The sequence below is a fragment of the Apaloderma vittatum genome, unplaced genomic scaffold (genome assembly GCF_000703405.1).
Source record: "Apaloderma vittatum isolate BGI_N311 unplaced genomic scaffold, ASM70340v1 scaffold8738, whole genome shotgun sequence".
NCBI lineage: Eukaryota > Metazoa > Chordata > Aves > Trogoniformes > Trogonidae > Apaloderma > Apaloderma vittatum.
In genome coordinates, this window is record NW_009729019.1 from 31433 (window position 1) to 49342 (window position 17910).

At 37.1% G+C, this 17910-nt stretch overlaps 1 protein-coding gene across 1 annotated transcript in view; it reads right to left on the reverse strand.

The window, feature by feature from the left end:
• UBE3C (ubiquitin protein ligase E3C) overlaps window positions 1-17337 on the reverse strand; it is a 38458-nt gene extending 21121 nt beyond the window's left edge. Inside the window, exons 1-10 of the mRNA XM_009874295.1 lie at window positions 17293-17337; window positions 16989-17042; window positions 14425-14499; window positions 13641-13787; window positions 12823-12938; window positions 11793-11950; window positions 9492-9645; window positions 8492-8712; window positions 8076-8230; window positions 4049-4236 (exon numbers count right to left, since the gene is read on the reverse strand). Coding sequence (XP_009872597.1) covers window positions 4049-4236; window positions 8076-8230; window positions 8492-8712; window positions 9492-9645; window positions 11793-11950; window positions 12823-12938; window positions 13641-13787; window positions 14425-14499; window positions 16989-17042; window positions 17293-17337 — 1313 coding nt within the window. The remainder of the gene's footprint in view (window positions 1-4048; window positions 4237-8075; window positions 8231-8491; window positions 8713-9491; window positions 9646-11792; window positions 11951-12822; window positions 12939-13640; window positions 13788-14424; window positions 14500-16988; window positions 17043-17292) is intronic.
• Between the last annotated feature and the right edge of the window lie 573 nt (window positions 17338-17910).

Below are 17910 nucleotides of genomic sequence, written 5' to 3' on the forward strand. Positions count from 1 at the left end.
AGGGGTTTAATTTTCAGTATTTGTACTATTCTAAAAATAAACCATGTGGCTAAACTTTAAATCCTGGGTTTTCACCCCTTCTATCTGGTGGTTCTGCATTTTCTTGAAAATCCCACTGCCTACTATCAACTTCTTTTATAAGGACATCACTATACAAGGTTTTATGTAATGGATTCATTAGTAGATTTTCTGTAAACTTCAATATTTGAATTTAGCACTGTAGTTTTTGGAGAAGAACCTTTTTTTTTTTTTTCTACAAGAAAGAATAAGCTCCTCTCCAGCAAAAAAATGCACACTGCCTCAGCCACAGGCTATGATGGCATTAAATTCACTCCTGTGACTTCTGTTAAGCACCAGTTTTAATCATACCAAATTAAATTATCTGCTCCCAAAGGTAAGTACATAACGATCATTTATTTAGAACCTTGTTTCTCTCCGTAGGCATCTAATTGTCCACAAAGGCCATATGATTTATGAGTACTTGCCAAAACAGTATTTTGGGCACCTCTGCTTTAAAAAAAAGTGTTAAATTCCTCCTGCGCAATGGGACAGATTAAATGACCCATTAAGCTTAATTTAGCTGAGGCACCACTACAAGTTAATTAGTTAAAGGCAAGATTTTCAGTCTAGGTCATAAATTGGGCCCAGCTTCCCACTGAGACCATTTAAGTTAATGAAGAGAACACACTAGAATGAGAGGAGCTCACACAGCCTGCGAAAGGTCACTGCTGCCGGGGCAGCAGATTTTGACACCTCCGAACTGCCGGGTGTCGCAGGTAGCAGACAGCGCGCAGAGCCAGCGATAAAGGAGCTGTACGGCTCTCTAGGCTGCTTTATGCTTCTGCCTCTATTTGTATGGGTCCAAGACTGTAAAGCAAAGCTTAAAAAAAAAAGTAAAAATCTCACACACTATGACTTTGGTTATAAGAAAAAGCACAAGTGTAAGAACACACCCTAAATTATTACTAAAATACCCTCATGTCAAGACAGGCTGCTTACATTACGCCAGAATGTCAAGTTTCTCTCAACCACAGGTTCAGATTAGCAATGTTACATTAATCGAACAGCAGTGATGTACAGTCACTATGAAACTGTTAAACCAAGATCAGCAAGCACCCTGAGGCACTGATAAGAGAGGTGACAGTGACTGAATTTCCCAGACAAGCAGTTTTCATCACTATTAAGCCACAGTGATGACCTAAGTCTATGGCATTACATTACACTCCTAAATATTTTACAGGAACAGAATTTACTACTTATTTAAAGTATAGCTTTGATTAACAAAATTTTCCTAATCTCTTCATAATGAAACCATGCTTCGAGATTCACGTTTTCTTTTGTTTTTTAATAACTATATTCAATAACACATACCAACTTTATAGGGAAAAGATGAAAGCCCTGCCCCATTGAAAATAAGTATAATTCCCAAGGATTTCATTATAATTAGGACTTTAGCCTACATCTCCCATCTGGCTTACTGAACACTTGTGGCTTTTTTCTTTAATAAAGCTTGACTGCATCTTTCCAGAACTTACTCAGAATTTAACAAAAGTCCTCACAACTAATCCAAACCAATGTGCTTCTCCAGTAATCCATCTCTGGATCCCATCACTGTCTGTAGAGAATCAGAAAGGAACTTCAGGGGCTTGTTCCTTCAGTTCAAAACTACACTGTACTTTTGGGTATCTTGTTCTGTTTAGTCGTGGTCTCCGCTGAAAAACCAAACAACCTACCGAGCTAACGTAGCAACAGCAATGCTCCTAACACCACACAGCATCATCATCAGTCAAATGAAGCCCCAAGAAGAAAAAGCACACAGCTTTCACGGAGTGACATAAGTCTATACTATGAGTTCCTCATCTTTTTTTCAAGACAGAAAAAAGACTCGGAACTATTAAAATAATCCAGAGATATCTGTCATTTCCTCCATGCCAAAGCCTGTGTTAACTTCGGCTTAATTTTCTTTAAAGTTATTGAAAAGTTATTTTCAGCTATTACTCTATTTAGCATCCCACTTTGAAGATTTGCAGCCTTTATGTTGTCATTATTTTCTATTACAGTTGTAAAAGCTGTCAAAGAGGTAAAGTCTTTGCAGCAACCTTTCCTATCTTTTAATCAATTTGACCCAGTATGTCTCCAAAGAGAAAATAAGAAAATTTTGAGCTCTCAGAATATATTAAAAATAGTTTTAAAAAAATTATTATTTCTGCTTAAATGTTTCTACATGGTTTAATTAGATACATTTTGCTGAGTAATTTAAAAGCTAGTTTCAAAACAAGTGAAGCATCTTTCAAAAGACTGTAATTAAAATTGACAAAAATAATTTGGGCATTAAAAAAAATCAACAGGCAATTAAAAGAAGTTTGGAATTTAATGACAAAAAATAATTTGTCTTTCAAAATGGCACAATGTTTACTACCTTGAAAGCAAGCAGCAAATGTCTTTTGAAAAGCACTCAAAAATAATATTTAGAATAGCTGCTTGGTAACTTAAGCTCGGTCTAAAACGTACTGGGAACAGAAGATTGTCACCTCCTGACGTGATGATGCCTGGCAAACCCAACGCTTATGATTGACTTGGAAGTCAGAACTAGTAATTAAATGTCTACTTTAATTTACCAAATATCTGTATGAATTAAACTCATGTTGACCATGAAAGTAATTGCATTGGTATTACTGACACGAATCTTAGTATCTCTACTACTTATTTCTAAAATTGGTACATTCAGCTGTTTTGGAGCTATTCAAAACGTAAAATTTGTAAAATATTTTCCGTTGCAAGACGTTCACTAGAGCTTTCATAACTCCTGAATTTAACCAATACATTAACTAGCTTGTTAGCACGAATAATTGCAAAGACCCAATACGGCTGCTCAGAGGAAATAGATGCTGTACCCGTACAATTAAAGTTCTGTGTGACTTCTTTATTCACTAAACACCCTTTTTCACACAGTTCACCAGCAAACCTCAAGTCAAAGCAATGATGCATTTAAACTCAGTAATTACTATCCAAGGCAATGTACTACTTCCAACAATAAAGCGGGCATACTCATTCAACTGCTGCTATGATCTTCAGGTCTCACATCCTGCTCTAATGCAATTACTCTACAAAGAACTAATTACCCTAATCGAGCAATCACAGTTTCACTGACATCTTACTTCCTCCAACAGCTGTAAACACCACTGGGCAAAGATAGCACCTAATTAGTTTTCTGTATCACTGTTTACAATGCAGTTTGAATTGATTATGTTTACAACATTCCCTAAATACTTACTTTACTACCAGCAACTACATACTTATTCAAAACTATTTGCACCAGAGCAGTGTTAATACTTATGGGTCTTAGTCCGATAATAAAAAGGTCAAAAATCTTCTTCCATTGTTACTGACATTTGTGGTTTGCAGTCTTTGTAAAAGAATGCTGTCCAAAGGAGAACATCTTTTATCTCCATCTCAGGTGTCAAATGCCCTTCCCCAAAACAGTGATTTTTAACAGTTAGGAATCATTTTAATTGTAGCAAGAGAGAGTCTGGCTATATATTAAAGAGGGTAGAGAACAAGCTGGTTCCACTGCTCAGCCAGCTAAAGAGACTGTGGAATCCATACCACTTAAAAACAAGCTAGGCTAACTTCTGCTAGAACAACACTTACACTGTCTCTGAGCAAGGGGACGGATAAAGCCCTTTCAACAATCTTTGCAATCCCTCTCTGTGTGCAATTTTCTCATGACAAACACTACCTCCTCCATAGTCCTCAGTGTGGTGGTAGAATACTAATTTATTTGCAACTCACTAAACAAACCAAGAGCTTACACTTTTGGATTCAGTGATTACTTCAGAGAGCACAATGAATAAGAAGAAAACGAAGAAAAAGAAGGAATTCACTCTTTGGTTTGCCTAGAATTATTATTTAATTTCTGAAATGCTTAAATTTATTTCAGCTGATCATAAAACACAGAAGATCCCCCACACATTATTTAAAACAAGTCTACCCAATAAACCCAGTTTTAGAGGTACTACAGTTCCACATCACTGTCATTTATACTTGCCTGACTTTTGGCACCATCATTCGGTGTTGTACCATTAGTGTGTGGCAGATTGATGCCATCAAGGTAAAGACCTCTTCGCTAGCTGAATCTCTCCAAACCATATTCAGTAGAGTGTTTGTCTGCTGCTTTGTATCCAGCTTCTTCAGACACTCCTCAGTTACATACTGAACCGATATTCTCCCATCGCCCTACAAACACATATAAAAAAAACCTGCTTTAAGTCTTTTTAATGATCAAGCATCCCCTTTTTAAAAAATATTTCAAAATTTTACTAGAACAAAAAGTTTTCTTGCACAATAACTAACACATAAGCACGTATGTATATCCCAGTAGCATTCTTAAAAGTGTAACACCCAAGAGCCAACTTAAGTCCCTAGGTAGGCAACTGCTGGGCTGTGGATTTTTTCACTTAGGCCAGCAGGAAAGTCTCCCTTTAATGTTGACAAGTTCCACAACACTTGGATAAAACAAGGAAAGATCATTTGGTGGCATAAGCGAATAGTTCTCTCTTCCCCACTGACATCAGTCAGAAATGGATACAAAATCCAAAAATTCATGTCTATTCTTAAGTTCCTTTACAGACAGTACTTCCACATTCATCAACCATGGGTTAAACAACAAAAAATTTGAGGGTGGCTTATACATGCTTGCATAGTACCAGAAGCGTATGAAGAAGAATGTTTTCTCTTGGCATAGAATCTCTTCTTTTCCTTATTTCATCTCTTGATCTTGCCCTCAACAGAGGTGAGCACTCTGGCTCACTGAAGGACACGAGTTATCCAATTGGGAATTTTTAATACGGAGGGGTTCCCCATTCACCTTTTATTGTTGCTGTTGTTTGTAAGACAGGCATGTATGAAAATATGGAAAACATCATCTCGGAGGAGAAACACACACAAAGCAGTCTGCAATACACAGCATTATGTATTGAAGCCTCCTCAGAGATTTTCCCTAATTTATAAATTACTCTAAGTTACCTATTAACAGAAATTTATGCTTTGTTTTTACCTTATCATCTCTTAAAACATTACCAGCTTCTCTACGCCACTACTAGAATCTGCCAATATTTTACATCACATACAGTGTGTGCATGTCTGGCAAATTAAGTATTTTATTCACACTATCTCAGGAAAGATTTTCTGATAACAGTAAAATAGTGCATCTAAAAAGGCAGAAGTAAAAGGTTGCATGTACTCCCCAGCAGTATGGCTCTTCATAAGAGGTTACTCTCAATAGCGAGGTCTTAAAAATGCTGCCTTGTTCACATCACCTGATGTGGATACCCTACATTTTACAGTTAGCTGTGTTGGCAGCACTGCATTGCAGAAAGACTTTCATCCTTGAGCTCTTTCCTAAACAAGTACCTAACTCTTGCTTGCTAATAATGAAAAGAGACCCTGACCAACTGAGTACAGCTCATGTTGGGAGTTTGTCTGTGAGAATGGACAGATAAGAGGCTTCTCGTACAAAAGATGTGCATGGGAGTGAATGGGAGAGATGACCAAAACAGACCTGGGAAAGTCTGTTCTCCCTCTGTGACAAGAGAGTGATGGAAGGAGTGTATGAGCTAATAACAGCCCTGGCCGCATAGTCTGGTCTCTTGTTTGTAACCCACAAATAGTGCTTCTTGCTAATAAGTATAAATACTTGTGTCTGCCTGCAATAAAGCGAATTTCATTTTCCACCATCTCAGAGCTCGTGCATGCTTCTCCACAACCTGACACAAAATTTAAGTAGGCATTATAGAAACAGTGTCTCTTGGAAGAGCTGGTACACTTTCGCCTTCACCACTTAATCAAGAAAATGCCACAAAGGCTTAGAATGCCTGAGAGACACAGAAATCCATAATTCATAGCCCAGTGTGAGGATGCAATTAATTTTTGAGACATTTTTTAATGAACCCTAAATATGGCAAAATTTCACACATTCCACGAGGAAAGACTGCACACTGCATAAGTACTCTGAATAGTAGAGTCTTTAAAGAGACTATACAAAGGCCAGTAAGAAACTGTTGAATTTATGCCTCTCCAACTTTGTTCTAAGTCTTGATCATAGTGTTAGGTTAAAGCTAGTAAGGATTCACAGAATCACAGAACGTTAGGGTTTGGAAGATCATCTAGTCCAGCCCCCCTGCCAGAGCAGGATTACCTGGAGTAGGTCACACAGGAATGTGTCCAGGCGGGTTTTGAATGTCTCCATAGAAGGAGACTCCACAACCTCCCTGGGCAGCCTGTGCCAGGGCTCTGTCACCCTCACAGTGAAAAAGCTTTTCCTCATGTTTTTGTGGAACCTACTATGCTCCAGCGTGCTCCATCCTCCTGACATTCACCCTTGAGATATTTATAAACATTCATGATGTCACCCCTCAGCCTCCTCTTCTCCTCCAAGCTAAAGAGACCCAGCTCCTTCAGCCTTTCCCCATAAGTGAGATGTTCCACTCCCTTCAGCATCTCTGTGGCTCTGCGCTGGACTCTCTCCAGCAGTTCCCTGTCTCTCTTGAGCTGAGGGGCCCAGAACTGGACACAATATTCCAGATGTGGCCTCAGCAGCACGGAGTAGAGGGGGGAAGGACCTCTCTCGACCTGCTAGCCACACCCCTTCTAATACTGCCCCAGGATGCCATTGGCCTTCTTGGCCACGAGGGCACATTGCTGGCTCATGGCCATCCTGCTGTCCACTAGAACTCCCGGGTCCCTTTCCCCCAGGCTGCTCTCCAACAGATCAGTCCCCAGCCTGTACTGGTACTTGAGGTTCTTCTTTCCCAGGTGCAAGACTTGTCCTTGTTGTATTTCCTAAAATTTCTCCCTGTCCAACTCTCCAGCCTGTCTAGGTCTCGCTGAATGGCAGCACAGCCTTCTAGGGTGTCAACTGCTCCTCCCAGTTTTGTGTCATCAGCAAACTTGCTGACGGTGCACTCTGTTCCCTCATCCAGGTCACTGACGAATATATTAAAAAGAACTGGTCCCAGTACCGACCCCTGAGGGACTCCACTAGACACAGGCCTCCAACTACACTCTGTCCCATTGACCACAACTCTGACTTCTTCCATTCAACCAGTTCACAACCCACCTCACTACCCGATCATCCAGACCACACTGCCTCTGTTTAGCTACGAGGATGCTGTGGGAGATGGTGTCAAATGCTTTACTGAAATTCAGGTAAATCACATCCACTGCACTGCCATCATCTATCCACCTGGTTATGTCCTCATAAATGGCTATCAGGCTGGTCAAACATGACTTCCCTTTGGAAAAACAATGCTGACTGCTCCTAACAACCCTCTTATCCTTGATATGCCTAGAGACAGCACTGAGGATAAGTTGTTCCATCAGCTTTCCAGGGGTGGAGGTGAGGCTGACCAGTCTGTAGATACCTGGGTCCTCCTTCCTGCCCCTTTTGAAGACTGGAGTGACATTTGCTTTCCTCGAGTCCCCAGGTTATCAGGTTGGTCAAACACGACCTCCCCTTAGTAAAATTATCCTGACTGCTCCTAACGACCCTCTAATCTGTTTCTGTAGTTTTTTTATAATAATGCATAGAAACTGTATTATAAATAGGTGTTTCCCCTTCGAGGGCTTTCAAAGTAGTGGATATATTTAAATCAGTGCTAATTCTATAGGGTAAAGAGCATAGCTGAACTTCTAATATTTCCATGAGAAAAAAAAATAAAATACTAAGTAGGAAGATCAGATCAGTATGTTTCATGATAACATCATCAGACTTAAAGAATACAGAGAGTAACAGAGTCTCTATAAAATACCAATTTAAAGAAAAGTTTAAACTTTTTTTTGTTAAATATGTGTCCTTCAGCAGACACACTACCTGTGCTTTAAGATCTCTTACTGTAATGTGGTGTTTGCTTTTAATGTAAGCAACCAGTTCAATGTTCTTTTAAGTGAGGAGCCATCTACTTTTAAGAAGTAAACATGCTCCCTTGAATATGTAGCTAGAAAAATACCAGATCATGGGTTTGCCTATATTTGCTGCTATAATACAAATTTACACAAAAAAATTCTGTACTGCTTACTGGTGTAGTTGTCATTTTACTGATCTCTTCATCCTCATCTTCAGAATCACTGTTTGCATCTTGACAATTTGTACCCGCAGCAGACACAGGCAGCTGAGACAGAAAAGTTTGAAGTACCCTCAAATATACAAGAAGACCTTCCTCTGAAAGGGATCCTACAGCACATACATTGAAATAAAAGATTGTTAGATCACACTGTACTAAAAAATATACTCTACTAGAAATACCTAACCAAAACAGATCTTCCCAAATGACGTGTGTTTTTTACTGAAAACAGTAAGAATAGCTAAAAAACTAGATCAATCCTTTTATGCACAAGCTGTCCTTTTTGTTTGGCAATGAACCATATTATGGAAATACAAAACATATTAGCTCAAATATGAAAAACCAATTAATTAGCCATTCAGCTTTCTCACCCAAATACGTTTCTCCAACTGTTAACACAAAGTAGAAAAGCCATGGAGCTTGATCAGTTCTTCTTGAACATCCACTTTCTGCTAATAATAGTGCATTCAGAAAGAGTTCATAGGGGAAAACGGTCTGCACATCAGCAAGCGCTGGAATGATGAAATGGAATATCTGATCTGTAAAAGGTGCTGCCAGAAACTCCTCTGTGAAGGCTGCAAAAATCTGCTGCCTGAAATGAAAAAGAACTGTCTTTACAGAGAATACAGGCAAAATTTCCCACAACTATATCCAGGGAACAACAGATCAATTTGCAAGTTTGAACACATTCAGCAAGAAAACTGTAAGATTCACTCCATTAATCCTGTGCTTAATAAACCAAATTCCTCAGAATTCTCAAAAATTAACTTATACTACATCCTTTTCCTGATGATCACCCATGTAATTTTATTCTTTAAATGTTTCATGAACTCACAGAGAATGATTCTGAAGTTAAATTTATTGTTTATAATCTTTAAACAATAAACTTAAAAAGAAGTCGTTTTCCTCCAAAATACTACTTTAATACAAAAACACTATCATATGTGATATAACCAGAGTTTTTGTTCCATCTTTCTACATGACTCTTCCTGCTTGTAAGCTATAACTTAGTTACTTCTATCCATAAACCTCAGCGCCTGTCACAAAGTTCTTAATTCTAAAATTCTTGATCTGCCCTTAGCTGCATCTGTTCTCATATAAGGTTTTGCACACCTATGTTCCAACATACTGTGACATCTGCTATTCCCTGTGCTCTGTTTATTACAGTCTTCAGCATTTTATTGCCTTTTTCTTAAACACACCTGAAACTACATTGTTTCATTATTTTACAGCATTACCAAAAAAATCATTACTACTGCAAATAAATCAACAAATTGTGCACTGAAAGAATAGCCAGATACTTGACAACAAACTTCGCACCTCTGACAAAAGCAAGCGAGAATACAAACATCTAATATTATCTCTATTTACCTTGCACCTTCTGGACAGGAGCTATACGTAAAGTGCAATGGCTTCAGAACATTCTCCAGAAGTATTTTTGCAATAGGGACTCGAGAAACATCAGAATACTCAATACTCGAGGGAAGCTTATTGTTAATTAACAAATAAAGCGACTTGTAGTAGCCTGCAGATAAGAAATAACACTTTTAAAATGCAGTTTATTATTTTTCCTCTTTTCCACATAAGACAACTGATATACTTAACTTGAAAAACACTTTACAAAAACACTTTACAACTCATTGCATGATGAATTAAGACATTTTATAGTGGTCCAAGTCATACTCGCATAACTCACCAGTTATACCAGGAATCTCTTTGGAAACATTGCTTTAAAAATATAGATAGATAATTCTGTTCAGAGTCAGTTTGATTTTCAAACACTGATCACTTCTGCTGATAAACAATTAGATTTTTTTTTAAATAGTGACCTATGAAAAAAGATGTTCTCTTCTTCTCTGAGTGACTCTTGTCACGTTTATGACAGCTGCCATTCCATCCTTTCAGAAATGAAGAGTTTTCCCCTCTGCTCCAAAGCATGACAGCATCATACAGGTAAGAGTCCTCTTGGCAGAATGTCTCACTTCTACAAACATTTCCCTTTGCAGTCTGAACACAATTACTGTTTCTGCAACAGGGAGCTCTCAGGCAGTAATAAAACGCATCGCCATCTAAGCCAGAAAGACGCGTGTAGAGGGGAAGCTATTTTTATCTCACTCAAGTACAAATGGAATCACGTGATTTCATTCTTCTTAAACCAACGTCCTCCTGCTCAGTGAACTCCTAAACTAAGCCAGAAGACCAGATGAACAACTGTAAATGCATAATAGCATCGTACAATCAAGGGGTCCAGTCTAAGACCCTCTGTGGGGGGGACACAATGCAACAAGCAGAAGCCACCATAAATGAGTAATTTAGCAATGCTGACAAGATGTACACAGAAGAGTAATTACATGCAAAACCATACACTAATAAAAGCTGATTACAGATTCTTTACAAACTAACCATCATGAACAATTAGGAGACATAACACTTGTAGATGCACATAACCTTGCTTTTTCTTCTCCCTGTAAGTGATCAGAATGCTGAATATTTTTCACTAAAATTTATGATCTAACATCTAACGCTTGTAGCAAGTGTGGGTAGAGCCCTTCCTATATCTTCGTTCGCGAAGCCCAGCCATGATGAGTTGCAAGGACTGACTAGTATACTAGAAGAACAAATATAAGTATTTTGGAAGACATACTTATTATGTAGTAAGCAATGAGACAAATACAAATACTTCTATAGTTTTATCTATGCCTAGGCAAGTAAAATGTGCTCCAGTTAGAGTAATTTTTTCTCATAGTGACTCCAACATGTAGTAATTAAAACAGAACCCTCAGTAAGAGGTTAAGATAGCCTAGTCCACTGAATGTAAATTTACATAGAATTGTAAATTTACATAGAATTGTTCTAACAACTAACTAACCAACAAACTGAAAGGTGCTCTTTTTGCATTTTTTACTAGTGAAACTGGATCCCAGATGTTTATTTCCTAATGGTTTTGTCTTTTCTTCCCATCCACAAGTCTTGTAAACTCAAGCTACAGTATTAGAAAGCCAAATTAATTTTTTCATGTTTTCCCAGAGTAATAAAGTTTCTCCCAGACAAAACATATTTTTAGTGACAGCTACACAATTCATTAACTTTCAGAATGTTTGCACAGGTGTAAGTGATTGCAGTTTAGCAAACAAACTGCCCATGATGGTACAAGGGAAATAAAAGCCAGGGCACCATCTCCTTGCTAAAGTGTCTCTAGTGTTAACAGGATGAACAGGTAATGACAACTGACAGTAATAACGAACATTAGCAGTCAGGGAGAACGGTGCAACACAAGGCTCAACTCTTAGACGACTCAAGTTTAGATCTGCCACAGTGTGTGCATGTGCACATGTGCGTATGGATGCATAAGCAGCCACAGGAATAAAACTTGTTAGGTAATATCCACCTACTCCCAAAATCAGTGGTAAAATTCTTGGTAGAGTATGGTACAATATTCAATTTATAAACAGAATTTCCAAGGAAAGCAAACAGTAAGTTCCCAAGCAGTGATTTCACTATGAGCAAGATATCCATCTAATGTACAGCTTAGTGTGAGCAGCACTTAATTCATCGTGTCTGTACAACGCAAGTTAAAGGAAAAAATGCAATTAAAGAAAATGCTCTTCAGGTATTACACATTCTGCACAGTTTTTGAGAATTTCCCAGAATCTCTAGTTCCTAGCTACTCACCTTTTTGAATCATGTAGTGCAAAATTTGTTCAACTAATGATGTCACATAGCTGACATCTTGTAAAACAGGCAAATATGTATTCTCAGATGAAAATACCTCAAGCATTCTCATAGGAAGTGCAACATTCAGACTGTCATCATTGCAATTTTGCAAAAGCCTATAAATGAAATGAAATCAAAACTATTTAACAGGAAATTTCTCTTACTTCACCACAGACATATGCACACTGATTTAAAACTAAAACTACAAAAAACCTTTCACATTCACCTTAAAATAACTTATTTCTACTCGGTTTTCAAGTGTTCTCAGTAGCTTAGCTGCATCTTTTTGTTCACACCTTTAGAAAAATAATAATTATTCCTGATCTCAGAGTGCCTAATATGGCACTCTATAAATCCTACTAAATCTTGCTTTGCATGACTTGAAAGTTTGGAGGTCTATTGCATGATCTGAAAGAGAAGCAAAGAATAATACATGTTTTTCCCACATGTATTACTGCTCAGATTAAAAACGCAGCCGTGAAAGCCCCACAGCAATAGGAGCTGGGAACAAATGCTGGGGAAAGTCATACGTATAAATAAAATGAGACATCTGGTTACAGACTGAAATATCCCTACCTGTTTAGCAAGTTGCTTATGACTATCAGTAACCACAGACATGGTAAAGATTAAGAGTCTGTTTAGAATTAAAAGGATGTGATAGTAAAAGATGTATACAGGTGTAGCTGTCCTACTACTTTGCTTTCTTCCCCAGGCATTCTGAAAGATGGGACATATCAGCAAAAAGTATTTTAACACTACAGCTAAGGCATTAACTAAACAGAAAAAAACTCTGACAAGACCATTTTTGCAGATGTAGCTGCAATCAAACTAACATTTTTTTGCCACAATATTACACATACTTAACATAAATAGTCCTCCCCATAAAACAAATTTCAATTTTATGCTTCACGTGCGGCAAAATCAAACAAGTGCCTGACGTAATTTCTGAACACTTTTTAGACAGTAGCACATAGGAAAAAGAACTTACCTGCAACATAGCCCCAACAGTCTTTTTATTTGGAATAAGCAAGTAAGTCTGTCTGGACCATCCAATTGCTTAACAAACTGAGAACTCTGTTTAATTAAATTCTGACACATCCACACCTGGGAAAAGATATACACAACTTTAATGTTTCTAACAACAAGTCGTATTATTTACTGCAACACAGGCAGTAATATTTCAATCCTCTTTTGAACACCTTTATAGGACAATAATTTTCAGCTGAGAAATTTACACAACATAAAACTATATGACTTCTAGTACTAAACTTTGAAAGTTAAGCCTCAATTATGCTTACAAATAACTTTGCTCTTGCAACAAATTTATTTTTTGTTTGTTTTTAAACAGCCATAGTTCTTTAACGTCCATTATTAATATCCACTATCAATCACAGTTACTCATACATCTGGTATATTTGTAGTGGCTTTGCAACTGATATCACTGCATTACTGATCAGTGAGGGGGGAAAAAAAAACAAACAAACCCAAACACCTTACAAATGACCGAGGGCTAAGTGGAAAATATTGTTTTAAAATCAGATTCTAATGTATTATTTTTAATAAATTACTGGGAATAACACACACAGGATTTTTCAAGGCTTCATTGCACACATTTTTTGTGTGCATGCACATAAAAAATCTAATTTTATTATTCTGTTCAAATGAGAAAAAGCAGAAGGCAGGCCAGCAAATGCCAGAATTCTTAATTTTGTTAAGTGGTCAAAGCCTTTTCTGCATTCCTTCAAGAGTACTTTAAAAGTGCAGGAAATAAAAGCACTACAGATCAAAGTAAATAATAGTACTCACCAAACGCTTAGAATCCTCATTCTGCCTATAGAAAAAGAGTAACTGACGAACTAAAAGAGTCAAATTAGCTCGGTTAGCAGTGGAAAAGGTTCCTCCAGATTGGGCCAAATCAGCACAGCGATCAAATTCACTTCTTTGGATAGAGTACTTCAAAAAAAGACATGCATCAATATATCAGTAACAGTTACAATTTAAAACAGAGATGCAAAATTTTAAAAATTTCACTTTGGCTTCCCATCCAAAGTAGCTGCAAAGTAATAAAATGGATACAGCATATATTTGCTAAGAGATCACAACATATACACAGTATCACAGTTAAAGCCATAACTGCTTCCTGTAATTCAGAAAGTACACGCTGCAAAAAATACGTTGCTTTTCAAGTGAAGAGTATCACACTAATCATTTTTGTCCAGCTTACTCAATAAATATAGCTTAGAGAGAACATCTTTTTGACTCAAAGTACCACCTTAGCAATACTGGTGAAAGAAAAAAAGCCCCACTGCTGCATGAAAGCTGCTAATCCCTAACTTGTCATTTGCTTTGTCAGCTCAAAAAACCCCTGTGTCACCCTGTTGAAGCCCACTGTCACAGACATGCTCTGCAGAACAAACACCCGCCTATGCTGACATTCAAAAGAAAACGTCAAGAGCAAAAAAGAACTTCTGCTTTGTGGGCACACACTATGCTCAGAAAGGTAAAGATTTTTCAGTGGAATTAGTTATTACTAGAAAGGCTAATTTTTCAGCAAAACCATTTACAATTTTACAAATAAATAAATACTTACTTGATGTTTTCTGTCTCTGTACCCTCTTACAAATGACTGGATTATTATTGCATTTTTCAGCCTCCGCCTTTCCTCCTGTAAAACAAAGCAAGAAAATTGAAATCAACACTGTGGAATTGACTCTAAATTTTTAACATTTTATCAAATATTCTGTATTCAAAAGGATTTTTTATTATGAAATTAAAAATTAATCATCAGCAAAATAAAACATTTGAAGTTAGCATCCAATACATATATATTAGGAAGAAAGCTTTTTATGTTAAGTGTAAATATATCACTAAGATATTGCAAAAGAATTTTTAATACTCTGTATATACATAATACTAGAGAAAACAAACACAACTGTATTTTATTATACAAAGTCTCAATCTAAAATGTTGAAGAATTCACCAAATTCAATTACACCATTCCTCTTTCTGCACAGATCAGCTAATGCTGAAGACCCACTTGTTTCCATTCAAATAACAGATCAGTATTACAAGGCTGAAGCATTAAGATGTGGAGGGGGAAAAAAAAAAAACAACCCTCATGCAAAAAAAAAATCAGCTATTTGGAGACAATACTGATGTCAAAGAGAAAATGAGGCTTAATGCTTTTATCCCAGGAGCACAACATAGAATTTAATAAAAATTCTTCCTCTCTCCTTCAAAAAAGACATATAAAGTGAGCTGGTTTACGGGGTCTTCCTCAGTAGCTGGAAAGAGCAGATAAAATCATCCCTTCACAAGGGCTCACTTTCTGAGGAACTGAAAGCCAGTTTGTTTAAGGTAGTACGGAAAGAGCACTCGGGTGCCTCCTCACAACACTCAGCATATCCCTAAGAGAACTGGCTACAATTATTAGTTTTCTAGCAATGTCCATATAGTTTTAAAGGGATGAGAGAGGGTAGTAAATAAAATACTTGCTCGTGAACTTAGAGCTATAAAGCAGTGGTTAAGGAAGGGAAAGTACAAAGATCAAGAAAGTACAAAAAGCAGAGAAACCTGCTTCAAGGAGAAATGTTTTAACCTAATCAATCCTTGAACTATAATGAGCCATAATTCTGAGGGCCATCAAGCAAACCAAAACTTAATTTCATTAAAATACATTCGGAAAGTTCACATAAACTTCCTCACAAAAACTTGATTTCTAATTTATTGTCCCAAGAAGACACATCCAACTTATGAACGTAACTGACCTGAACTGACCTGAGAAGCACCAGATGAAATTGCTATCCAATTTTATTGGATAGCCTAGTCTAGTTTTCTTGGAAAACCCAGTTCCTAAAGCATTTTCTCTGAATAAGCATATACTTGAAAGACTAATTACCTCTTGAGCGTGGACCAAAAATCAAGATTTTGATAGGCCAAAGGATATTTTTCTCTCCAAAGTAACAGTAAAAGTGCAAATGCAGGGGCAAGTGGGATAGAGTTTCAATTACAGAAAGGCACTGTCTCTTCATAATCATAAAGTCATGCGTGACTAAAAAGTAGCTATGTTCTCCTTTTATCTAAGTACCGGTTTTATTCTAGAATACATAATTGTCAATTAGCGACCCATAATTGCAAAGATTTTAAGTCTGAGGTCACTGCTAGGATTCTGTTACAGGCAACTTTTTAAAAGCCATAACTGATTTTATTCTCAGAGGATTCATTAATTTTGTGAGAATCTAGCATGTGCCACAGAAAATCATTGTGTGTATGCACACACATATACAGACATGAGTCTGTGACTCAGCACCAGCTTTGCAGCAGACAAATAAGCAACCAAATGGGTTATTTCAATATATAGCAAAAAGTTTATGAAGCACAGAAGACTTCTTGCATATGTTGGTAAGGACTCAATGACCATAAAATTGATTCATAACACAGCATTCTGAACTAACTGCTGAAATCCTAGTAACTTCATACTTAAAAGTTGGTCCATAATTAACCATCTAGGTTGGAAACAACAAAAAGCAGTAACTGTGCTGACAAAGAGGAGCCAATGTAGAACCTCTATTTAATCCAGGAATGGACACACGCATCTTCAAGAGTCAAACAGCTCTGTTGTCTTGATTAGCGTGAAACCTGCAAAGTTATACTTTTTTAGTAATTTTTAAGATCAAATTATTTTTTCAATTCAGAAGGGAGGGAAAAAAGAATGACAAAGTGAATATACTCACTTTAATTTCATTAAACTATTGAATTATTGAAGGTTATCTAAGAAATCACAGCAAAAGCAGGAACAGAAGACAGTTTGCTGAGGCCAATCCACAGTAACAGATTACAGATAAGGTAAAAAATGCAATTTACTAGTCAAATACCTACCGTTTCTCAAACAAAGACTTGATCCAATGAACACCAAAATAAAAATTCACTTTGCATCCAGTGCATGCTTAACTACCTTGTTTTGAGATGAAAATCATTCTGGGAAGCATCTTAAAAGCAGTCAGTTGTCAATTCTAGTATACCGGAAAAGTATATAGAAATTGCAAACTTAAACAAAACATTCCTCAACTTAGTACGACTGAAGGAGAAGCATTCTAATGTTACTACATCAAAGAAAAACCCGACATGCACGAAAACGCTTACAGTCTACTTTACCTCTCGTTTTCTTCTTTCTTCCTGAGTACGATGCAGGAGAGAAGCCTTTTCTTCCTATAAAGCACAAATAAAGATACTATTGTATTTCCATTCAAACACTATTGAAGGCTTGTGTCTATGATATCTAATCTAGACTTCACTTGGGGATTGTTCACAACATGTAATATGTAAAACATTGGAGAAAACTAAGTGTTGATAATTTTCCACCCTTACAAATACCTGTGTAATAGCCCTTTGAAAAATATAGTGAGGGAGGGAAGCTATATAAAACTACAAGGCACAGACAAACAGCAGCAAACTGTACTGGTCCTTGTCCAGCATCCCGACAGTCCGGGCAAACAACAGCCATTTACGAACAGCAGAGCTGAAACGTAAGAGTTCCAATCCTACCAGTAGTACCAAATGTTTATCAAGTGTTTTCCTTGCTTGGAGCATTCATAAGTCCTTGGGCCAGGTGTGTACAGCAAGTTTTTGCATGTTCAAGTTAACTACGTACTGATCCAAAGCCCTGTGCTTTTGTCTAACTTGGAAAAAAAAAGCATAAATCTCTCTATTTATTTACCCTTCTCCTCAAAATCTTGTCTGGAGAAGATGTCAAAACAGACATAAAAAATTCCTTCCCTTTATGTTATATTTTAAAATTTAGAACTCTTCACCCAAATTAAGGCTACAAACTGAAACTTTAAGGACAGGGATCTCTTCAATAGAGAAAAAGAAAAGAACACTTAAGTATTCATGAGGCCTCTGCAGAACAATACCATTACAACAGGAAACCTGTGCATTATCTTTTAAACTACAATCTGCAATCAGTACACACAAATTATAAAACACGACCAAAGCCTTACATGTAAGAAACTCTCACTGGATGGTTCTCTGTAGTTTCCAAGGAAATACACAGATAATTCCTTTTTAGAGAGTTGAA